At 35.3% G+C, this 26,560-nt stretch overlaps 1 protein-coding gene across 1 annotated transcript in view; it reads right to left on the bottom strand.

Annotated features, from left to right (window-relative positions):
- Positions 1–26,560, bottom strand: part of grhl2b (grainyhead-like transcription factor 2b) — a 46,637-nt gene that overhangs the window by 10,599 nt on the left and 9,478 nt on the right. Inside the window, exons 7-12 of the mRNA XM_056480092.1 lie at positions 25,276–25,387; positions 15,422–15,516; positions 7,752–7,910; positions 4,717–4,774; positions 1,249–1,388; positions 754–791 (exon numbers count right to left, since the gene is read on the bottom strand). Coding sequence (XP_056336067.1) covers positions 754–791; positions 1,249–1,388; positions 4,717–4,774; positions 7,752–7,910; positions 15,422–15,516; positions 25,276–25,387 — 602 coding nt within the window. The remainder of the gene's footprint in view (positions 1–753; positions 792–1,248; positions 1,389–4,716; positions 4,775–7,751; positions 7,911–15,421; positions 15,517–25,275; positions 25,388–26,560) is intronic.

The following is a 26,560-nucleotide window of genomic DNA, read 5'->3' on the forward strand; positions in this document are numbered from 1 at the left end:
AGACCATTGTCAATCAATCCTCTGTGGCATGTCTCCTGTACAGTAAAGAATTCGTTCAGCTTGCCAAATTTACATAAATCTTTCACGCTAGCAGTGTGACTCTAAAGTGCTGCACTATATGTTTGCAAGTTTTCTCCCCCATAATGTCGATGAAACATTCTGCACCGTCAAAGGCACCCACGGTAGCACCCAAAAGGCAGAAGAAAATGCTAGCCCTCGCACAAAAAGTTGGACTTCTGGACATGCTAATGGAAGGTAGAAGTTACCTGAGTGTTTAAACATGAGAGAAATGTGTGAAAATGTTAATGACTATCTGAGAAAAGTGTATAAAGTGTGTATTGAGGGGGTGTACAGCCTTAAAACATCTATAATAATTGTAAAAAATAAAGCTGATGTGGATTTAATTTATTGTAGGCTATTTTTAGAACATAACTTCCACAAATAACGAGGGACAACTGTATTTACTAATATTATTATAAACTTGTAATGACAGGGTTACTAACTATGAACATTACGCCCGCATGATGAACCAAATATCTCGATTATGCTTTCCTTGTTTACTGTTGGTTTCTAGGCTACCAATACTACAGTCAGCCACTCTAACTTGACACCTAATTCACCTTTTTTCCCCTTTTTGTGAATTTAGGAATGATGGAAACCCAGTTATTTTCAATAATGAAAATTTAGCATGCTTATTACGATGTTCGTGGTTATTTAAAACCATAAATACTAAATGAAAAACATCGAACTTACCCCTCACATTCAATTTCCTCTGTGTTAAATGCAAATACCTGCAAAAAGATGCACATGGATTGAAATTTAATCTCGTGTGAACATTTATACTCTCTGTAACATTCAGAAGAAGCCTTTAAACAGACACTACAATGACCAGTTCAGCACACATCCTTCCTCCTAAACAAATGTCACCAAAGTATCCAAGATACACACAATCCTATGCTTCATGAGGAGGCCAACAGTGACCTTTCATGTCAGGTTTTGAAAGGTTAGTGGCTCTCTAATAAGTCTCAGTCTCATTACACACACAATGAACTGCCAAGGTCTTCATGACAGTTCTTTAATGAGCCTTTTTTAGACTTCAGGAAGCAAACTCTGAGAGCAGTTTTAAAGCATCTGCCAAATAGCAGAGGTTTTTCTCACACACACACACGCACGCACGCACACACATATATATATATATAAAAAAGGTGTTATCTGGTCATTGAATGTGTGTTTCAAAATGACTCATACCTGGCCTGCCCTCTGTAGGTTCCCAAAGTGCACATCCGGGATAAAGAGAACCGGCTGGGCATCCAAATCAGTCATCGTTTTGAAGAGGGTGCTGTCACATTTTTTCGGGACAGTAACGGCCCCGCTGCCTCCATCCTTTCCTGATGGGACGATGTCAGTTAAACATATTGATAATAACAATGATGACTCATCCTGCACTACACAAGCTTCTGTCCAATCATATGTAACCAACTGCACAAACTAGTAAAGTATAGCTGTGATTAGGGCTGAATAATATATCATTTAAGCTTCAATATCACAATGTGTGCATCTGCAATAGTCACATAGGATTAGATTATTTGTTAAAGATAAAGAAAAATTATTAAGTATTTTTATTTTTAACTATTTATGCATGATGACCCTGTTATTTTACTTCTGATTGTTCAATTTCTGTACTTGAATACTGTTGGACTACCCAGAAAAACATAAAGCAGTTCATTTATTTTGCTTGTAATTTATTAGAATTCATGCAGACACACTGCATAGAAAAAGACTTGATCAAGCCAGTCGATCTAAATTAGGTCTCCACAATATAGTGCATCCGGAAAGTATTCATAGTGCTTCACTTTTTCCACATTTTTTATGTTACAGCCTTATTTCAAAATGGATTAAATTCATTTATTTCCTCAAAATTCTACACACAATACCCCATAATGACAATGTGAAAAAAGATTTTTTGAAATGGTTGCAAATTTATACAAAATTTAAAACCTGAAAAATCACATGTACATAAGTATTCACAGCCTTAGCGGCCAGCTTTCAGAAGAGTCCTGGTGGCTCCAAACATCTTCCACTTACGGATGATGGAGGCCACTGTGGTCATCGGAACTTTCAGAGCAGCAGAATTTTTTCTGTAACCTTCCCCAGCTTTGTGCCTCGAGACAATCCTGTCTCGAAAGTCTACAGAAAATTCCTTTCTCTTCATGCTTGGTTTGTGCTTTGACATGCACTGTCAACCCTGGGACCTTATTTAGACAGGTGTATGCCTTTTCAAATCATGTTCAATCAACTAAATTTACCACAGGTGAACTCCAATTAAGCTGCTGAAACATCTCAAGAATGATCAGTGGAAACAGAATGTACCTGAGCTCAACTTAGAGCTTCACGGCATAGGCTGTGAATACTTATGTACATGTGACTTTTCAGGTTTTATTATTTTTAATAAATTTGCAACAATCTCAAAAAATCTTTTTTACATTGTCATTATGGGGTATTGTGTGTAGAATTTTGAGAAAATAAATAAATGTAATCTATTGTCCAATAAGGCTGTAACATAAAAAATGTGTATGTGTATATGCACTGTATATAGTTTCAGCATCAATATCGCAATGTGCACATCCGCAAAAGTCACATTGTATTTAATCACTGTATTCATATGGAATTTTTATGATTTATGCAAAAAAAACATTTCTTACTTAGAATTTTTGTCTCGTTTCCAGTACAAACATCTATATTTCAAAGCATTTTATTTTTATTTCAAAGTTTTTTTGATATTCGGACTAGAAACGAGCCAAAACAATGTAAGAGAAGCATATTTTTGCATTGTAATTATTCAATTTCTCTACCTGAATACTGTTAAGACTCCCCAGAAAACCGTCAAATAGTGCTATTCAAACTATCGTCTCAAACTGTTTTCATATCGCAATATTTATTGTAGAAAAATAAAATATCGCAATATCAGATTTTTAGAATATCGTGCAGCCCTAATCTAAATTATTGAAATCTTTCCAAAAAGAGCTATTCAAATCATCTGGTGAAATTATATTCATATCGCAATATATATCGCGGCTCTAGATGTAATGTTGCTAAAGTCTCTTTATTATTTAAGAAAGAAAAAGAAGAAATAAAGAAACAAAAAATGGAACAAAGCGATTTATCAGAGGGCAGGGGTGTCCAAACTTGGTCCTGGAGGGCCGGTGTCCTGCAGAGTTTAGCTCCAACTTGCTTCAACACACCTGCCAGGAAGTTTCTAGTTTATCTAGTAGGAGCTTGATTAGCTGCTGATTAATGTGTTCGATTATTGTTGGAGCTAAACTCTCCAGGACACCGGCCCTCCACGACCGAGTTTAGACACCCCTGCCCTGTGATAACCATAACCGCTTTGTACCTTTTTTTGTGACCGAGTTTGGACACCTCTGTCATAGGGTTTGATTACAGTATCGAATCACAATACATTTGATGTATATTTTCACATATTATTTGAAATGCTATACATACTTACTCCAAGGGCCATTTATATCAAAGTTGATATCTAGTTTTTATAAGGTGGATTGTTAGCCCAATGCTCAACCCACAACCTGGAGGACTAGGACATACACACATACACTACGGACAATTTAGCTTACCCAATTCACCTATAACGCATGTCTTTGGACTGTGGGGGAAACCAGAGCACCCGGATGAAACCCACGCCAACGGAAGGAGAACATGCAAACTCCACACAGAAATGACAACTGACCCAGCCGGGGCTCAAACCAGCAACCTTCTTGCTGTGAGGAGACAGCACTACCCACTGAGCCACCGTGTCGCCCTTGCAATGCCATACTCAGTCCATTTTTTCCAAGTTGTCACTTTTTTGAATCAGTATAGCATGTTAAATGTGAGCCTCTCCATACAGTGTATCTCCTATACAATTAATTTCCATTAGTGTTATTATTTCTCATAGGCTGAAACAATTTCTCTCGTTTTCCCTAGGTATAATGAAATGATGGAATAATCCAACTCTTCTCCAGTTATCTTTTTTATTTCAATAGCTATTTCATACCAAAAAGGGGCTGTTTTTTGGGGCAAACTAAAAAAGGTGATAATGATTAGCCATTGAGGTTCCACATTGTCTCCAACAAAAGGCCAGACTTTATATATCCGCACATAGTCCTGACAGTTTATGAATTATAAAGAACCTCATCAGATTTTTCCAAACAAACTAACTAAAGCCTCTTGATTAAACATTTGTTACATATTTATGGGTCTGTAATTGTCCAGATTGTCTCCTTTCTGTCCTGATAAGAATATGTCAGTTGAACATATTGATAATAACAATGATGACTCATCCTGCACCACACACGCTTCTGCCCAATCATATGTTACTTATTGCCACAGGCTAGTAAAGTACAGCTGTGATGTAACTAAAGCCTCTTGATTGCACTTTTTTGTCGCATACTTTTCAGTCCATAATTGTCCAATTGTCTCCTTTCTTTCCTGATTATATGATGTCAGTTGAACATATCGTTAATAATAATAGTGACTCATCCAGAACTGCAAAAGCGTCTGTCCAATCATGTGTTACCAACTGCCACAAACATGTAAAATTAAAGTTGCTTGATTATTTCAAATGATAGTCGATCATTTAATTGAAAACATATCAAAACAGGGAATCACTTTGTGTGTTCTTTAAAGCTTATGTTTATAAAGAGGAAATATGCTTCACACCTTTTGTCTTCTTGCGGTTTTGTTTCCTCTCCTCGTCTCTGATCTTCCTCTCCGCTCCCTGAGCCGCACGAACAGAATGACAGAAAGACGCACAGAAAAGAGAAATTAGAAACACTAGCATGTTTGTAATGACCACAAGGTGGCGCTAGAGTCATTGAGATTGAGAGCAAGCGCACACGATGACGTCTAAATGAATTCACCTGACCCAGTAAAGCTGTAGATTACCGCACTGTGTATTAATATAGGTGGTGAAACATATGGAGTGCTGCAGGGATGACATGTTTTTCCAGGCCAAAATGAGTTTCATCTGGTTTCACTGTCCTCAAGTTAATGGATTTTGTGAATGGGATTTTGATTTAACTGCGAAAATACGGTCTGTGTTTAACACAAATTCAAGAAGTTATCTCATCTTTGGAATAAATTTTATACCAGGTTTTTTATCATTTGATTTTGTGAACAAAATGGACGTTTCTGTTCCTTATAGATCTTATTTTTCCAAAATAATCCAACAGCCAATGGAAATATCTCAAGGCAACCACATTATTGTTTCTATCATAACAGTTCTCCATGACTGTTTCCACATACACACCCTTACACTGGAATACACCCTGTTTTTACCAGGTATGAATGTGTTTTAAGTGATCAGATCACAGAATTCCAAAACACATTACCGCACATTACACTAAAATTATATATATTTTATCTGCCTTAAAATTACACATATATCACATTAAAATCTGTATAGCAAACACTGTTGTTGTTTTAAATATTCATTCTTGCAGCCACCATATTCTATCTATAGACGGAAAATCATTGTCTGCACACAAAACATCCTGCCTAAAGCTCCCAAGGGCAACAAAAAATAGTTCAGTATTGTTAAACTACTGAGATTCATTCATTCATTCATTCATTCATTCATTCATTCATTCATTCATTCATTTTCCTTTGGCTTAGTCCCTTTATTAATCCGGGGTCGCCACAGCGGAATGAATCGCCAACTTATCCAGCATATGTTTGTACGCAGCGGATGCCGTTCCAGCCGCAACCCATCTCTGCGAAACATCCATACACTCTCATTCACACTCATACACTACGGACAATTAGCCTACCCAATTCACCTGTACCCCATGTCTTTGGATTGTGGGGGAAACCGGAGCACCTGGAGGAAACCCACGCGAACGCAGGAAGAACATGCAAACTCCACACAGAAAGGCCAACTGACCCAGCTGAGGCTCGAAGCAGCGACCGTTTTTGCTGTGAGGTGACAGTACTACCTGCTGCGCCACTTCAACGCCAAACTACTGAGATATTGTAGATAATATTGTACATAATATTGTAGTGTTGGTAAAAGAACCAGATGCACTGAATCCGGTAAAATGAGGGTACATGCAATTATATCTACTAGAAACTGGTTTGTATCAAATTTATTTAGAGTTTTGTGCTAGTCACGAACAACAAGCGTATAGGTGATTTAAACAGGGTTTTTACACGTTTCATCAAGTCAAATTTAAGACTTTTTAAGACCCTTTTGAGACCATTACGAATGGAATTTTAGACTTATACAGGGCTAAACAATAATGATTATTTCTAATGCCCAAATGTAATTATTTTTAGCAACATAATTTAATGTGTCAAAACAAGAAAACTCTAGTAGTATACATTTTTTTTCAACATAATATTTCTTTTTGACAAAAAATGACAAGTTTAACATTGTTAAACGTATATTTATTGTGGAGACAATTACATAAATAATCAAAACTATATCTTTGTTGCCTTTGGTTCAAATTGATTGAGTATAACTTTTATTCAACATAATGCGTTTCTATTATAAATCCTTAAGTTTCATGCCTATTTATAAATATTATGTCTACTCCCCATTACTTTTGTAAATAGTTTTTGTATGAATGGAAGATAAAGTAAAGTAAAGGGATATATTGCTCTGTTATTATCATGAGGAACTGTGTAGCTGTTTTTTAGTTTTCTTTCCCTGGGATTTAGGGAATTAATTTAATGGAATTGCTGTAAAATATTTCTAACAGCTATTGTAAATTGTATCTCTTTGCAATAAAAAAACTTAAATAGAAACTTAAATATGAAAAATTTTAAATTAATTTATTAAGATTGGATGAATGTCGGCCTGATTATGTAGCTTTACTTAGGCAGAGGAAAATTAAGACCTGTTGAAAAATTAAGACACATAACACAATATTTCAGTGACTTTAAGACTTTTTAAGGCCTAAAATTTTGTTTTTGAAATTTAAGACTTTTTAAGACCCCACGGATACTGTGTTTAAAGAATGTTAAGTAAATCATTATTCAAGCAGTTTCATAATAATTTCATCTCTCCCACATGTTCAAGTCTCATCTGCTGTCCTGCAAACAAACAATAACCATGTGGGCACCCTAATTATGCAGCTTAAGTGCAAATGTGGATGACATTCCTGATGACTTGTTGGATGACTTATTAAGACATTCCCATTTAAACCTGGTGTTTTAATGTCACTTGTATCCAACCACATGGGAGAGGGCAGGTGTATGAACTTTCTCAAGTTTTTTGATCTAGTATTGAGGAATAAGCACACACAACGTGCACAGGAATGCAAAGAAAGAGCAAAAGAACAAAGTGCAGAAAGCAGCGAAAGCAGCAGCTTTTGTTTTTGCTCTGATATCAACAAAACTCTGCTGAATGTTGTGTTCGAACATTTTAACTTCAAACCAAAGTTATTAATTCAGACAATACATTTTAAATCCAATCTGGCTTATGCATGAAACAACACATCCTGTAATATTTACAAATTAGGTTAGTAGACATAAAGTAGGTGGTTTTTAGTGGCAAAATGAACCACTAAACCACTAAAATGAACCACATTTTGCCACGGGTGTTTGTTTACTAAACCAATCAAATACTTTTTCAACTGCCTCTGGTAGTGGTTGAAAGCTCAGACATTTACCCTGTTTTACACTTATGTTCAGACTGACAGAAATGCATCTTAATAAGTGTAAATGAGGTCATCTATTTCGAGGTCAGGGTTCACCTTGTCACAGAAGACCTTGATCTGGCAGTAGGCTCGGTGTAGGGGTTTGTTACTGCGGTTGTTGTAGCTGTAGGTGTCAATCTGTATCATCAGAGGAAGACCTTTCACCCCCTTCTGAGAGGAGAAATCTGTGCTCAGACAGTTCACCGTGATGAAGATCTAACAAACAGAGAAAAGCAGAAGCAGTTCAGCTCTCTATAAAGACTTGTGTAATAAGCAATTTGACGATTTTAATAACAGAGTCCTTTTAAAGCAAAAATGTCCACTGAAATTTAAACTGGTGTAGAACTTTGACATTTTTTAAATCACAATAATTAGTGTTCCAAAGCAGATTTCAGCACAATTTCCTAGACGTAGGGTGCCGTGGGTAGTCGTAAACAACAAATGGGCATCATGACACAACATTCACTCATTTGTTCTTGTGTAATGTGGCATAGTTCATGACAACCAATACCATGTCTGCGACACCTCAAGACACCATCCCAGAAAGTCTAGCATGTGTAATTTTTTTCCTCTATCTTCACAACGAGTTTCGTAAAGTGGGTGACACTGAGCAATAAGAGCACATAATTTCTCAGTTATATCCGTGGGTGCTGCCATTAATCCTCGGGTCGGGTAATCAAAAAATAGGCTGCATATTTACTTACGGGTGGGTCTCGGGTGGATAAGATCAATCATTGGTTATGCAAACTTTAAGTACTTTCTCTAAAATATTAAAGTGGTTTAAGCAATTTTATTTCGCACAAATATGCAGACCTCCATTCTCACAACGATTTTCTGAGTTCTCTTAACCTTCCAACAGAGTTTGTTCTTCTGAGGTAATCTGAAAACAGTGCTACTAATACATTGTAAAAGCCTGTCTTGCTTATTTAAATTACTTGATAAAATTCATTAAATTGAAACTCACCGGCAATGGATGCTTTTGTCATTAAAAATAAAAACAGTTTAATATAAGTTTCTCTGAAACTTGGAATATTTCACTTTTATTTTATTTAGGCTAGATTTTATTTTATTTAACAAACCAGCATGTGTTTTGGTGCTGAAGCATATACTGTAGCAGACTTGTTTTGAAGAACTTTACCTCAGATGTTACTGCTGTTCTTGTTTATCTAGTAGATAATGGACCAGCAAACAAAAACATTCAAATTAAGATCCAAATTATACCAAACGAAATTCGTTTCAAAAGGATATTTTTTCCAAGAAAAATATATGAATTGTTTTTTGGTTTGTGCCCATCCACTAAGCTACTCAACTGTGCTGTGATGATTTGTTTCGCTCCAAGGAAAATAAGGATTTAATTATTGCTTCAATGTGATTGTTGTATCAAAAACCTCATTCATTTTTTATTATGTCATTATTTTGTCTTGAGCATCTAATTTTTTCTTGGTGCTGATTTGCTTTCATTTTCTCCATCTCACTCACGAATGTCCTAACGAATGCCCTTAAATGATGTAGCCTAGTTGTCAGCAAGCATTAGTATTTATTAAGATTGAAATAAGATAATTTTTTTTAAGATAAGAAATATTGTTATTACAACACTTGTGACTGCTTTGGGAAATAATGCTCATCGTAGATGTCACGGGATGACTGATCGTGAAGGAACGTGTAGTTTGTAGTGGCACATTTGTTACCTATGACAAGTCAAGATTTCATCAAAACAAAATCGCATAATCTGACATAGTGACTTTCGTAACCAACAATAAAGATTGTGTGATCTGATCGGGGCTTTACTCAATCCAAATTTTAAAAATGTAGGGTGAGTATAGCTGTCAAGCGCATACATAGCTAATCTGCAGTTATACAATATAATGTACTTTTTCAAATCTATTATCTATCTGATATCTATTACATTTTTTTATGAACATAATTTTTGTTATCTCAAAAACCTGTATGAATTTTTTCATCTGTTGAACCAAAACAATATTTCGAAGAATGTTGGAAAAAGCAGCCATTGGCATCCATAGTAGGAATAAAAATACTTTGGAAGTCATAGCTGTTTTTTTTTTTTACATACTTCAGTACATATTTGCTTGTGTTCAACAGAATAAAGAAACTTAAACAGGTTTGGAACAAGTGGTGAATGAGCAAATGACAGAATTTTCATTTTGGTGAACTGTCTCTTCAAATAGTAACAAAGAAACTGCAAATAATAAAAGTGTTGTTATGATATGCAAAGCAGGTTTATCACTGTGCATCTTTATGCACATTTAACAGACTTCTGCATAAGAACTGCCATATTCATATTTTCAGCTTGTTCCGGTTTGACCTACACAGTCCTGACCGTTGAAAATGCTCCTTGTTTTTCACCCACCCGCCACCTACACACGCAAAACAGGTGCCTGCCTCGACACGTCTATCTGTACCACTGACTGTACAGAAACAACCTTTAGACTTCACATTAAAAACTATGGCATTTTTTATGCACAGAATACTTATTTCTCCACTTAACTCATCAGTTTATATTTAAGGAAGATTGAATTTTATCTTAAATGTAATCTTTGATTATTCACAACTGCATTTGCAAAAAATCTTTTTAGCCTCTCCTTGGAAACACAGTCTTGCCCGCTAAGTATTTACGTGGTTAGTTATTAACAGTTTCATATAATCAGCCATTACCAATGCCAGAGGACAAGAAAGAGGCCATCGTTAAGTGAAGCATGCTAATGAAAGAAAACTAAACTAAAAACTGACACTGTGCACACTTAGATGGCATAGGAAAAACTTCCAAGCACCAAAAAATGTGGCCCTGATGAGTATGCGAATCAGTGATATTCACCAGATATTCACCAGTTCACCAGTAAAAAGTGCTTATTACTCTATGGATGTTGAAAAACTACAAAGTAATTACATAAAAGTGTTACCTAATATTCGACACACATCTGTTCACATGCACTGCAAAAAATGATTTAACAAAAAGCCTGACAACAAATATTTTTGTTACTTTAAAGGGCACATAGGTAACCCCTTTTTTCATACTTAATATAATTCTTTTGTGACCCCAGAATGTGTCTGTAAAGTTTCAGCTCAAAACACCCATCAGATTATTTATTATAGCTGTTTGAAGTGTCTGTATTATAGCTGGGAAAAGGTTGTTGCTGTTTTTTTTTTGTACTGGGCCTTTAAGGCTAGTCCCCCCCCGCCCACCGTTCCCACGTGCCTGTCAGCAACTTGCCTCAATCACCGCCCTCGGCTGCCTCAGGAGGCAGATCTCACATAACGTGTGTGAGAAATACTACAGTAAGAACTTTAACAATCAGTATTTGATGCATTTTTTGCAGAGTTGCAACAATGAGTCACACACAATGTCGTTACAAAGTTCACGCACACACACAGCGAGGACACACACACATAGCGCAGACACATACACACACATAGCGCAGACACACACACACACATAGCGTAGACACACGCACACACATAGCGAAGACACACACACACATAGCGCAGACACACACACACACACACACACACACACACACACACACACACACACACACACACACACACACACACACACACACACACACACAGAGACAGCTTTGCACTCGTTTTGCACGCATATGTGACATGATACTGGTATTCTCCACTGCTGTATGGATATCTGTTATGTTAATGTACAAAATAAACTCGATTTAACGTCCACAAACCAGGATTGAAGCGTCTTCTTTTATAATTGTTCTGACACGCGGCTGTGCTGATGAAGTAAAGCTGAAGTGAATCGCTGTAATTTATTACACACATGCTCTGCTTTAAAACATTTTAAACTTGTAAAACTCACTCTTGATCACATTTGATGATGATTGATGATCCGAGCAAATTGAACAGACCTTTTATTCCCGGTTGCTTTGCGCTCGTCCTGTCTTGTTGATATGATTATATGCGTTACTACGGAGACATGTTAATGCGCGCAGCTGTCAATCAATTTCGGTGGGCGGGGGGACCGCACTCCTACGTAAAGTTGCGGTCGATCTGAAAACCGCTCCAATTGGTCCACCGTTTTTATGTTGTTAAATTTGAAAAAAAAAAAAGGACTGGGTGTGTTTATTTCATCCCAATATGACAGTTTATACACTATACTTGCACACATGTCTGTCCAAACAGCTTTAAAAGTAGATTTTTCACCATAGGTGCCCTTTAACTAACTTTAGTAAGATAATCAGGTTCTTTTTTCTAATTTTGACAAATTAATCAGGTTTCAACAAATTACTTTTTCTGATATACCAAATAGTAATATGTAACTAAATTTTTTGATTCAGCTTGACTGATGTAAATTCATCAAATTAAAATATTTTAGGCAGCAAGTATTTTTAATAGTTTGAGCAGCTCGTGTTTACTGTTTTCAGCGTCTTGGAGAAGTAGTTTACTTTTGGATTTGAAAAAGCAATATGCATCAGATATCTTCCCTTTATGCTACATAAAATCTATGTCTATGAATATCTATGAATTTATTCTGTGGATTTTTAATGAAGAATAAACATATAGCTTAAATGGCTTGTAAAAATATATACAGCCAGTATGTTTAGAAGTCATTGGCCAATGGTGGATGAGGAACATAGATACATACACTAGAAATCATATACGGACCATGAGCATGCATCAATAGCGCTGCCACATTATTACAGTGCTCCCAGGACAAATTTCATTCAACATCACTAGTCAAGACTACAGCCAATCTGAAGATGCTGGACTTTTGCGCTTTACACAGATTTTGTAATGAGCCAAAAAAAAAAAAAAAAAAAGCATAAAGGCAAAACATTTCATAGATAAGATTTAGTTTTTTGCGTTTTTGTATGTTACGAACTTTTGTGCTAAACAAGTAACATTTTTTACAATAATACAGTCACTTACTGCACTGACCACATAAGCTGCTTGTTTTGTTGAATAATATCAGCAAACAATGTAAATGAAATATGACAAGACGCTGCAGTGCCAGAAACGCATTATCGTTGGCTAAGTGAAGTAAAAGCTAGTTTTTGAAGGAACTTATAAGGGTGCCCGATAACATAACAGTGCCTGTGCCTCAATGTGCATACTGTCCACCCTAAATTATTAAATATTAAAAATGTTATATACCATTTAGATCACAAAGGTGGATATGAACATTGAGACACAGGGATATTGATGGTTCACACAATTGTTTCATAACAGATTCATTCACAAACAAAGTGCTCCCCATCGTGAAGCAAATCTGGAGGTAACTAAAACTGCAATTCATCGAAATTCCGCTAGTCCTGGCTCCATAATAAAGCAAATTTCTATCGAGCCCATTGATAAAATGGCCAACTTTACAGCTGAAAAAAGGTGTTTACAGCCTGTTACAAAGAACAATTTTGGTTCATATAGCTAATATTACTCTTAATGACAACTGTGAGGGGGGTGAATATTTATTACAACTCATCTGTTTCATTTATATTAAGTTATATTAAGTCTGCATAATTAAGGGTGTGGACACTTAAGTGACAGCTAAGTCTCGCTGGTCGCCGTCACTTCATCTCAGCTGATTCCAGCTGATTAGCCGCTGAGCTCGGCATATACATCGTATTTTTGTTTTGTTCTATATGGCTTTACACAGTCAATTGCCTTTTGGAATTATTTCCTACAATTATCAGATGATATGGCATGCTATGTGCACTTAATTGTGCTGACAAACCATTCACGTGGTCTCCATTTCCCAGGATATCCCAGGATGAAATGATATACTTATATACTATCTCTATAAATGTATTTGTTTTATTTAAGATAATTTATTAATTATAATTTTCTTTAGAACTGTAATGCACTCCAAAATCTGACAGATTGATTAGCTGTAGGCTATAGAACAGTCATCTGAAACGTTGTCATACAGTTTCATGCCTGGATTTTATAAGTAGCCTTGCATTTACTAACACGAGTCGCAGGCAATGAAGTATTAAGTATTTCTCCCAAAGAAAAGCCTGTGCAAGCAAAATGTTAGGAGGTTTCAGTAGCTCCGCTCACTCTCTGACTCTTTGCCCTTGTTTGGTATCCCCCAGTCGGTGTGATGACACGCGAACAAAATGGCGATGGTTGGCCACGCCTACTTGTAGCTTCTTTTGCGTTCTTCAGAAGCCTATGGGTGACATAACAGATACTTCATCCATATCTTTTACAATCTATGGCTTTAATGCCTATTTGAGCATTTTTAAATCAGTTTAAAGCATCGGAGCACAATAAATTGTACTGTTTATAGCTTTAATAAAAATTTATTTAATTGAATTATTAAAATAATGAAGACTAAAGTGTTATTTCACATTTGCTTATTCAATTTCTGTACCCGAATCCCATTAGACTTTGCAAAAAACCTTAAAGCATTGTTTATTTCGTTTGTATCTTTGCACTACTATTTTATGTAGATACTCTGTCCATTAAAATATTCCCAATCAAAATTTATTGAGCTACTTATGTAACGTGGTGGAATTGTATTTATATTGCAATATACATAGCAAAAAAACACTAAATATTGTAACAGCAGTTTTTCCAATAACATTCAGCCCTAATTTTAATAGATAATCTGACAATGAAGACTGGGCTAATGGCTGTTGAAAATTCCTTTGTATAACAATTTCATATTCTTTTAAAAATGATCATCTTTTTGAGCATAAGAGACTTTTTCCACACAGCATAATCATGCCAACCCCAATATTTGTAATGTTTTAAAGACAAAAAAGTCAAAAAGGTTTGCTCCACTTGTAAAAGAGACCGAGCCTTTCCACACTCCAACGAGGACATAATTTCCACCTCACAGATCAATGGCTCATGGAGTTTATGGCTTCCTCCATTCCAGTCTGCCGTGATGAGAAGAGCTTTGAAGGGACTTGTAATAAAAGTTGAGAGTATGTTAGGTCATAGTATGGAGATGCTTATCAGATCAAACTGAGAGCGTTTCACACCCCACTGCATGCTTTTACATGGACTTGAATTCAAAAAAAGAAAAAAAAATCCATTTAAATATCCTACCAAGGGCGGCTGCAGTATATTCCGCATTAATAGGTTTTACCAGTGTGAGTTGGCCTGATATAAAGCAAATGTTTGCATAGAGTTTTAGTTGACTATGCTCCAGAGGCGAGTGTTTGAACTGAGCTTGTATTGCAACAGAAGAGCCACAATAGGAAGGCAGGGCTCTACCTGTGAGGCTGGGAGGATCTGGACAGCGTTTGTATGCATTTGGCCATGTACACAAACCTGAACCCATTGCTGCTCTTAGTAGCATACAGCTGAAACCCGAGACTCATTTCAGGAGAAAACAGAGGTTTAAATTAATACACAGGACTGGGGGGGAGATGCACCAGGGTGAAGATGCTATACAGGACTTTTGAGGAGTGTTCAACAATAGGAGAGAGACTATTGCGTGTAAAATACACATATCAGATGTCACACACTCCACCCTGTGTATCACATACAATGGTGGTTGTGCGTTTGAATAAGAGTTTGTGGAAAAAAAGAAATGCGCTAATGTAGTGGGACTGAAAACTGAACCTTCGGTGGAGTTAAACAGCTACACCTGCCATTTCATCATCCATGACAACCATTAATGCTACCAGGATGTCCATAAACCCAAAACACACATATGCTGGAGAAGGCGTTTATTGTAAATTTGCCATTCCACCGTTGAACCTACAGTGAATACACAGTATTGGTGCTGGATGGCTTACCTTGGCCTCCTCATTCAGATCCCAGGTGAAGGACACAGCGTTGTATGCGATTTCTTCAATATTTCCAATTGTATTAAAGCTCTCCTTGTAGTCAGCTGTTGGAAAAACAGGAAAAGTCAGTTCTCATCCTGGCTGGAGATACATACACACAACCCGGATATGTTGTTTTTGGATACCAGGTTTACTAGGTTACAGCGTTGCATTTGACAGCCAATAAAGACCCCCTATACTCTCCACCTACTGACCAAATTCTTAAACATGACAGATTGTTATTAAAACATGCAAGTCAGAGGGAATTGGAATTATGGAATCTAAAATTGAAAAAAATAAAGTAAAAAGCACAAAATTCTCTTCCAGTGCTGATTCAAGTTGTTTGCCATTGTCTACTTTTATGTTCCTATGTAAATCATGCAAGGTTATTTCGTAATAGATCAAAACATCAGAATGCTGTTGCACAAAGGTTTGTTTGGGTTTTTACCACAATCAGTTTGAGTTTAGTTTGAGAAAACTCTTGGGTTTTCAAGTTTTAGAAGCATCACCATGATCTGGATTAGGGGTGCATTTCCCGAACAACAAGGTAACTCGTAACAGAACGACCATAGTACGATGAATCGTTTGGAAAAGAATGACTAGTGTATCCCAAAACCGTAGTTTCTCTGTCGCAAATCCATTGCTTGAACCATGTTAGTTCTTACATAAAATGTCAAGAATGATGCTCTAAACGGGTGGAATAACAACTTCTTTAGAGAAAAAAACATTATTTTTTTGTTGTAAATTATATTGAAAAAAAAATTTTAGGCTAGTTTTGGTAATAACATGCACTTGTTTGCCATATTAATTGAAATATATGTAAACAAAACGATAGGGCCAATGTTTCCTCTACAAATATTATGAATATTCCATATTCTAAAACATAAAACCACTTAGAAAAAGCTAACACTTATTCTAATCTCATATATAAATCATATAAATGTTAATGGTTGTAAATAACAGTAGGCTATTTATTTTAAAAAATGAAAAAAAATCCTAATTAATAATAATAATTATTATTATGTTTAGTAGTAGTAATAATAGTATTTTTATTAAGATTATTAATTTATTATTATTAATATTATTATTTAAGATATTGTTTATTTTTTTATTTTATTTTTTACCTCTTTGAAAAGTCTACATTTACAACTTTAACACATTCGAACCACTGCAGAAATGTTCTAACCAATAGGCCCATGACATATAGAGTAGGCTACAGATACATTTCTTAAAAAATAACCTACTATAAATTAAAAGCATTAACGTATGCTATTTATTTTGTTATTACAAGCTTTGGAGATGTAACAAAAATTTCACTTTTAAATAACAGTTCACCTACAGCTTTCGTCATGAGCCACGGCTGCATTCATATAGGCATAAATGTATTCAAAGTGCACTACAATAAGAACGCAATTGTCAATATGAAGACAATATTGAATTGTCAAAACTGAACTGTAAAAATACTTTGAAAGCAAATTTAATGCTTAATTTAATGCTTAATGCAAATTTAAGATCACTTTAATGCTTTTTTTTATCATTTCAAGTTGAAATGTTGGAACGTTCAAACGAATAGGGGTATAACTGAGAATTGAACACAGCCAGGAACTATGCTGCTAACTACAGCTCTAGAGGTGTAGTTGCAAGCGTACAAGTTTACAACGTAGTTTGTGAATGTTCATTGGAACGACGGATTTGGGAAATGCCAAATCAACTAACTATGTTTGTAACGACAGAACTTGTGACCTCAGTTGGCTAACAATGGTTTTCAGAAATGCACCCCAGATTTTTTGCTGGGTTTGAGGTAGAAAAATTAACCTGGACCAATCAGCTGTGATAAAAGTAACATATATACCACTCCCAGTTCCAATATGTATTTTTTGCTTCAAATTAGAGCCATTTACACTAAAAACAATGATGAGTGAAAATTGTCTTTTATTTATTTAATATTTATTTATCTAATATTTATTTATGCAATATTTATTTATCTAATATTTTTATTATCTAATATTTATTTATATTATGCAAATTATAATTATTCATATTATATTAAATATTATATATTCCAATTGTTCTGAATTGTCAATTAATAGTAGTAATGCTTACATTATTAAAATAAGTTGACCGAGTTGTTCTATAACAATATTTTTTTAAGCTGCCTTCTTAAACTTTTGCTGCATCAGCAGTGCTTATTTCTGCCTTGTATATGCATTTATAAGTTAATAAATTTTCTGATAAAGTTTTGACTCTCTTAATCAACATAAAAGTGAATTACAGACTCTCTCACTAGAAATTAATCAAACTGACTCTCTTATGTGTTGTGTTCCGGCTGCATGCGGTCCAGAGTTAATCACAAACTCTGGGTTAAACCACAAATTAACATTGAACGTTTTTATAAAGTGCTGTAAAACCACTTATCCTGATCTTAACCAGGTTGGATTTGTTTGGTTTTGTCAACCCAAAACTTACTCTGCAACCCAGAGTTTGTTTGCAACAGGCATCAGAAAGACCATACACGCACCAATTTAACCGTCCTCTTTGAAATGAGTAAAAGTCAACACAAGAGACTAAAAGCAACACTGAAAAAAAATATTCAAAGATGATTCCTTGGATTTACTAAATTTTTTACGTTAAGTGGTTGTAAACAATTTATTTAGGTTGAATTTAAACAAACAAATTAAGTTAAATTTTCTTAAATTTAATTTGTTTGTTTAAATTCAACACAAATAAATTGTTTGCAACAGTTTTGCAGACATCATTTTTTTCAGTGAAGGTGTAAATGGGAATGTGCCTACCTCATCTACTTGTGATTCAATCAACAAAAACTGTATCTTAATATGAGGTGTAAACAGGGTCTAAGTGTATAATCTGGGTACGCCAATGCTCTGATGAATGTTGGACAATGGCAATATTAAAACAATGGCAAAGCAAGCTGTTGATAAGCTAAGTGTATATAAAACGGCACCTGTCCACATTAGATAATTCTTATCTGTTTATGCAAACAAACATTTGCTTTTTTAGTAGCCGCTTGATAGGCTATTTATGACCACTCACGCTTTAAACACGTCTGTGATTTAGTCTACACGTCATTACTTTATAGATTTGGCTGGAGTCAGCCTGTCTATGCTAGCTTAGCTACAGAAGTTAACTTTACATTCTTGACTGGTTCTCCTTAAACCGACAGTTCACGCAAAATAGAAAATGTCTTCTTTATTTTCTCACCCTAAAGAGCCTCCAAACTTTTATGAGTTTCTTTATTCTTTTACTGTATGTACTTAAAATACACACATATATCAGTCAAAAGTTTGGGGTCAGTAGGATTTTTAAATGTTTTCAAATAAGCTTCTCCTGCTCACTAAGGCTGCATTTATTTAATCAAAAATACTGTACAAATTGTAAAATTTTGAAATGTTATTGCACTATAAAATAACTGTTAAAAGCAGTTTATCATTTAATTTAATGATTTATTCCACTGAATTTAAAGATGAATTTTCAGCTTCATTACTGAAGTCTTCAGAGTCACATGATCTTTTCAGAAATAAAACTACATACAATAAGAAATCAGTTATTTAATTTTTTATAAATATTTAACAGTTTTTTTTATTCTTTTTTACAATTAATAAATGCCACCTTGATGAACAGAATACTTTTCTTTAAAAAAAACATGAAAAAAAAACTCACCCCGTACTTTTGACCTGTAGTGTATATTTTTGAGAAACCAGAAAACCTGTAACCTTTCACCTTCATAGCAAAAAAAAAAAAACACTATGAAAGTCAATAGTTAAAGGTTTTCAGCTTTCTTCAAAATATCTTATTTTCTGTTCAGCAAAAGAAAGAAGCTCAAACAGGTTTGGAATAGTAAAGGTCATTTACCATTTTTTTTTTATTCATTATTATTATTTTAATTATTTTTTTTCCCCATCTGTATCCAGTTATTCTGATGTCATGTGCTTATGTATTTAATTTTCTTAATTTGGTATTTATGCATTTATTGTTTTGTTGAGTTAATGAATGAGAGGTTAAGGGGTGAGATTATTAATGGACAATACATTACTGTTTACCTCTCAATATTTAATTTGTATTGTCATACAAAAGACCAATCAAAAAGATTAAAATGGGAATAGTAAAGGGTGAGTAATTGATGACAGAATGTTCAGTTTTGGGTGAACTGTCTCTTTAAATACTTCTTTTATTGTCCATGAAAAACAAATAATAGCACCAATTTGCACAAAAAATGTCAAATTTGAAGCGCTGTTCATTAATGTACACGAACTCATCATAGAAAAGTTGTTGCATGCATAGTATGGACTTTTTATTTACTTTTACATTTGGTGATTGGGCAAACGCTTTTGTCAAAAGCGACTTATAATTGAGGAGACATTCAGAAATTCAACAACAAAGTATTTATAAATTGACATATCTATTCAAAGACAGATTGATGTGGCTCAAAATAGTCTGGTTAAAAAAGTTAAGTATGAGTGGTCATAATAGTGCTGGTTTCCTTTGCTAATTAGAAATCCTCACTTAAGTTACGAAGAACTTTGTAATTTAATAGGCTTTCATTACTTGGGCGTTCATCTTCATGTTAGGCAAACCCAACACCTGTCTTACTTGGGGTTACCTTGAGGATTAGGGCGAAAACCCTTCCCAATGGATCACCTTTGAAAGGTTTACCATGCACACCCGTTTATGTCTGGAAGTGAGTTTCCCCCCATTAAATAGCCCCATTCAAATCTCCGCTCTGGTAACATGGCCCCAAGCCTGAGGAACAATCCCGCCTCAACTGCTATTCAAATCCCAACTGTGCAGGTGTCAGGTTTCAGTCACTGTCTCCCCTACTTGGCTTCAGCATACTGCAGTATACCATCTACATCACCTCCTGTAAAGCATAGTTCACCTTGTCTCCTCCAAAATTTCTTCCACTTAGCCCTATCTGAGACTGCTGGGTTTAAAAAACACTCTACTTTTTTGGAAATAGGTTTATTTTATAAGAGTTAAACAGTTGAGTTTTACAATGTTTGAATTCATTAAGCCGATCTCTAGAACATTTAGCTTAGCTTTGCATAAAACACTTCAAAAAAAGAGTTTTATTTATTGTCTGTTGGTTTTAGTACATGATTTAACTATAGAATAGTCAAGCTTTACATAGAAAAACAATTGAAACTCATTTTTGAAATTTTGGGGGGACATGCTAACGGTCTAATCCAATTCAATGTTTTATGCTAAGCTAAGATAAAAGTGCTCCACCTGGAGTTCGGCTGAATATTTTTTAAAATAATAAGACTTAACTGTTCATCTCTGGGGGACTTGTAAAATGAGCATATTTCCAAAAAGAGTGGAGTGTTCCTTTAAAAAGAACATGGCTGCCATCGCGACACAAGTATTCCCTTAGGGTGCTCCTGGGCTTTGAAAGTCTTGAGGCCAAAGCTTGACAAAGGACATTGCAGAGCGTCTGATTACTAGAGATGAGGAGAGGACAAGAAGCAACAGGTTCAAGATGACTGTTCTCTTAAAGTTTGACAAAACGAAGAATAAGATGAGAATTGTTTGTATTCATAGCTGCCCCACGCCAGGTGGACTGTATGCTCTAGAAGCTCGGCTAGGGATCTGAAGTTCATGAGATCAAATCTGAGCAGGGATCTTAACATTAACGCACCCTTTTTAACCCCAGGTTATATCAATCGAAATATCTTAAAGTGTGCAGCTGCGGATTAAAAAAAGTCTAATGAATGACTATTAAATATCTAATAACTAATTAACACTACATATTAAGCATTGAAGGCGATCTGTCCAAATGTCAGAAGAGTACAGAAATACACTAACCGGCCACTTTATTAGGTACAACTACTCATTAACGCAAATTTGTAATCAGCGAATCACATGGCAGCAACTCAATGCATTTAGGAATGTGAACATGGTCAAGACGATCTGCTGCAGTTCAAACCGAGCAACGTGATAGCATGGATCCATCCTGCCTTGTATCAATGGTTCAGATTGGTGGTAGTGGTGGTGTAATGGTGTGGGAGATATTTTCTTTGCACACTTTGGGTCCATTAGTACCAACTGAGCTGTCAGCACCACAGCCTACCTGAGTATTGTTGCTAACCATGTCCATCCCACAGTGTACCCATCTTCTGATGGCTACTTCCAGCAAAATAACGCGCCATGTCATAAAGCACGAATCATCTCAGACTGGTTTCTTGAACATGTCAATGAGTTCACTGTACTCAAATGGCCTCCACAGTCACCAGAATCCAATCCAATAGAGCACCTTTGTGATGTAGTGGAATGGGAGAGTCGCATCATGAATGTGCAACCGACAAATCTGCAGCAACTGCGTGATGCTATCATCAATATTGACCAAAACCTCTGAGGAATTTTTCCAGTAACTTGTTGAATCTATGCCACAAAGGATTAAGGCAGTTTAAGTTAAAACGGTAGTAGTAAGGTGTACCTAATAAAGTGGCCGGTGAGTGTATGTATGTATGCGTCTGTTAAAAATCTCAATGCAGACTTTGTAGTCAAAGCTGTGTATAGCCATTTATCAAACAAATAGTTTAAAACTAAGCAAAGGGAAACCAAGAGGAACCAATCTCCCACGAGACCCCTGAGGGCTTCTGGGTTGTAAAGCACTGTCAATCTTCAAACTACTGATGAATGCAGAACCAACCACTCTAAAGCCAAGAATTACCTTGGTCAAAGAGCTAATTCAGACCAAAGAGTGTTGAGTAGCAATGTAGTTAATGATTTTTGGGAAAATTTGATACATAATCTACACAAACACAAGATCATAAATGCTTCTAGCTATGCAAACTTAATCTTACACGTCACTGCATTCAGAAATGTGTGCTGATCCTGCACAATTAATCGAAGGTGATTTTATTTGCATTTTGTCAGTAAAGCCAGTTGGGTAATCAGTAATAAATCTCCAGCACCTGCACTTAGATGGGCCAGCGGTTACTACACGGAGCTATAGTTCACTGACAAGCTACACAAAACATTGCAGACAATTTAATTGGGATGAACCTGAAATCAACACAAACTCTTCACTCTGCTGCCCTCTGGAAAGAGATACAGAAGCATTCAGGCTCTCACATCCAGATTGTGCAACAGTTTTTTACACAAACCATCAGACTTCTAAATATGAAAAAACTGGACTGATACACACACACACAGACAAAAAAATTAACGGACAACAACAGGAATGTTTGCAACTGCTATTTTTACACTGCTCTGTACAACATTTCTACCTCAATGACAAATGTTTACATATAGTATTTATATTTGATCCAATATTTGCACAACATCCGTAGAGTACTGGTCGGCGTTAATGTTTGTTGTCCTGTCTTGTCTGTCCTGTCTTATTTGCACTAAATGTTGCACAAACCGCACTTTGCACTATTTTTATTCCTATTTTTATTTAAGTTTATTTCATTCATTAATTCATTTTCTTTTCGGCTTAGTCCCTTTATTAATCACTGGAAACATCCATACATACTCATTCACACACATACACTATGGTCAATTTTAGCATACCCAATTCACCTATGCTGCATGTCTTTGGACTTGTGTGGGGGAACTAGAGCACCCGGACCCACACAAACACGGGAAGAACATGCAAGCTCCACACAGAAATGCCAACTGACCCAGTCGAGGCTCAAACCAGCGACCTTCTTGCTGCGAGGCGATTGTGCTACCCACTGCGCCACCGTGTCACCCTTATTTTATTTTATTCTTCTAAATCTTTATAGTATTGTGTAGTCCTGTGTTATGTTGTCAGTTTATGTTGTTTGATGTAGCGCCTTGGTCCTGGAGGAACATTGTTTCCTTTCACTGTGAACTGTATATTGTTGAAATGACAATAAAGCCAACTTGACTGATAACTCTGGCTTACAAAACAAAGTGAAAAACAATTCATGCTCGTGAATGGAAATGATGCAATAAATGCAATAATATTTTAAATAATCTGCCATTCAAATGGTCTGTGCGCTTATGATGATTTACAGCAAAAGGACAAAAAAGAAAAGGTTTTGTTGAGGAGGAAATTTTTGGGCAGATGCAGTGCTGTGTAAAGATAGAAAAAATAGGTGAAGGTCTGCTGCTGCGGCTGATCAAGCAAATGTTGTTTTGTTCCTGTTTAATGTTATTGTAAAGCTTATTAAAGGGTTTCTGCAGGTTTCACCAAGTTAAATTTAAGACTTTTTAAGACATTTTTAAGAGCATTATGAATCAAATTTTAGATTCACAAAGGGCTAAAAGCTAAGGAATTTATCAAATGACTAAATAGAAAAGATTTTGAATTGCCCTATCAAAAAAAATCTATTTAATACATTCAATTTAAATTATTAATAAAAATGTAAATATTTACAATATTTTAGTAAATATTTTTATAATAATTTAAATATTTCTTAGCTAAATATTTTAAATATTGTGTAAAAACAAGCAAGCTCTACTTAAATCCCAGCACTTTTTTCCAACAAACTTTCTTAAAAAAATATGAACATATGTTTTAAAAGTTTAAAAAAACTAAAATAAACTAAATCTATGCACAACAGTCTGTCCAGGTCAGTGTCCTCAGCAGTAAATGCATCGAGAACTTTTAAACAAATGTTATTATAAGGAAAATAATTAAACCATTATGGTAAATAGAGCTAAAAATTATTAAATAAAAAGTTTAAAGTTTTATGGAGATGGATTGTTGGTGATTATATGGGTGTTAGCTAGATTGAGTAGCTACACATAAATAAAGGAAAAAATTGTAATTGTTTAAAAATGATTTAAGACCACCAGCACAATATTTCAGTAAATTTAACACTTTTTAAGGCCTAAAATTTTGATTTTGAGATTTAAGACATTTTAATACTTTTTAAGACCCTGCGGACACCCTGTTATTTATTCTGATATTGTGGTCTATAACTCCTCCCCGCACACTGCACTGACCTGTATTCTGCTCTCTCATTGGCTGTTGGTCCCCAAATCTGTGTGGTCACAAAATCTGTGCGAGCGGAATTCCACAAATTTCTGCAGATTTTTTGCCCATCATTGATTCTGTTTATTTACTTGTGGAAATGTGTGGAAATTTATTCAGTTTTTTTATTAATTTAAGTAATATTTTTGACTAATATGAAAAATATTCATATGATTTATTTACAATACAGTTTGTAAAGTAATATTTTCAGTCTTTAAGTAGATATATTATATGAGAAACTTGCTTACCTTATGCTTGACTTATAAATAAAATATATAGACTTGTTTACCAAATAAAGTGGATCTAATTGGATTTGCATTGTAAAATAAAAGTTAAAAAGGTATTATTTTATATCATATATTAAGGTTTTAGTTATGATACTCCCAAAATCATTTTGAATAAATCCGCAGATTTTTAACAAAATTCTATGCAGAAATAGCAAAAAATGTCAGTAAATTCTGTCTGGCCCTAGTCATCGCTGATGTATTTTAAAGTCAGAAGTCATTTCAGGAGGAAGAGGAAGTTAAAGAGAAGTGGAAAAGCTTACGCTATAAATACAAAATGAAAAATCTCAAGGTTGGCAACTTATTCTGTGCAAAATTCGCTTGGGAATGAATGTTGAAAAATGTCTCGCATTAATGATAAATGTCCCAGAATGCATGAGGCCTAAACCAGGTGTAGCCAACCCACCTCCTAAAGAGATACTGTACCTTTTTCTAGACTTCATTTTCAACCCTACTCCAACACACCTCTTTTGTTTTCAACTAAGTGTTTAAGTGTGTGGGCTTGTGTGAGTAGATAATGGTTGACCTAAGTTTAAGAGTAAACACTGATCTAAGTAATGTAGAGGGAGCCTCACCAATGTCCAGAACCCTCTGTTTCGCCGTGTGCTGGCGGGAGTGCCAATACTTCCAGTATTTAAGTTGCTCATCCCGATTCTTATCTTCACTGAATACAACCATGACGACACTCTGATAGAAGAAATCAGAGAAAGGAAGGTTATCAAAGGTCATCACAATCCACTCTATTACATCATGCCTTTTCCAAGTGATCAGGACAAGAGCAGACTAGCATGCTGTTAAACTATTACCACTATATAATACAAGAATGCAAAACATATTCATATGCCACCAAGCCAAAGTTTAGGTTTGTAGCAGCTTTTTGTTGTTACATTCTATTTTTTGGTGTTTAAAGTCTAAAGTTTAGAAGTTTAGAAGTGTTTAAAGTTTAAATAGCAACTGCACCTTCTACCATATTTGATAGCTGAATAGTAGTTTTACAAACTTTTCATTTATATTTTCTGTCGCCTTCTTATTAACACCCAGTGTTTTAAGTGTTTTACCCCTTTTTTAAGCTCAAAACACCCATCAGATTATTTATTATACCTTTCAGAATATTAGAATTTCTGCTCTAAACACAATGTAGCTGTTTTTGTTGCCTGTGCCTTTAATGCAAGTTCTCCCCGCCCACCGTTCCCACGTGCCTGTCTGTCAAAGTGTGCCTCAATCTCTGCTTCTGCAGCGTCAGATAAACAGCATAGTGACAGACAAGAAGGAAGCAGATCTCATGTAACGTTTGTGAGAAATACTGCAGTAAGAAATTCCTCAATGATTATTTGATGTTTTTGTTGTGGAGTTAATTCAAGCCTTTCTGCGATTATGAGTCACACACAATGTCATTACAAAGTACACAAACACACACAGTGCGTGCGTTTAAATTTCAGTGTTTTTGCATGGCAAATGTGACGAGATACTCATTAATATCCACTTCTGTATGGATATTCATTATGTTAATGTACAAAATAAACCTGATTTAATGTTCACAAACCGGGATTGAAGCTTCTTTTATAATTGTACTGACACTATGCGGCTGTGGTGATAAAGACGGTAAAATTGCTGTAATTCATTACAAACATGCACTGCTTTAAAAAGGTTTTAAACTTGTAAAACTCATTCTTGATCACATTTGATGATAATTGATGATCACAGTGAGCCGAACAGATCTTTTAATCCCAGTTGCTTTGTGCACGTCCTGTCTTGTTGATATGATTGTAAACGTTACTATGTAGACATGTAAATACGCGGCTGTCAATTAAATTGGTGCTATGTCACGTTGCGGTGGGCCTCAAAATGGGGGGGGGGTTT

Source organism: Danio aesculapii, chromosome 19 (genome assembly GCF_903798145.1).
Source record: "Danio aesculapii chromosome 19, fDanAes4.1, whole genome shotgun sequence".
NCBI lineage: Eukaryota > Metazoa > Chordata > Actinopteri > Cypriniformes > Danionidae > Danio > Danio aesculapii.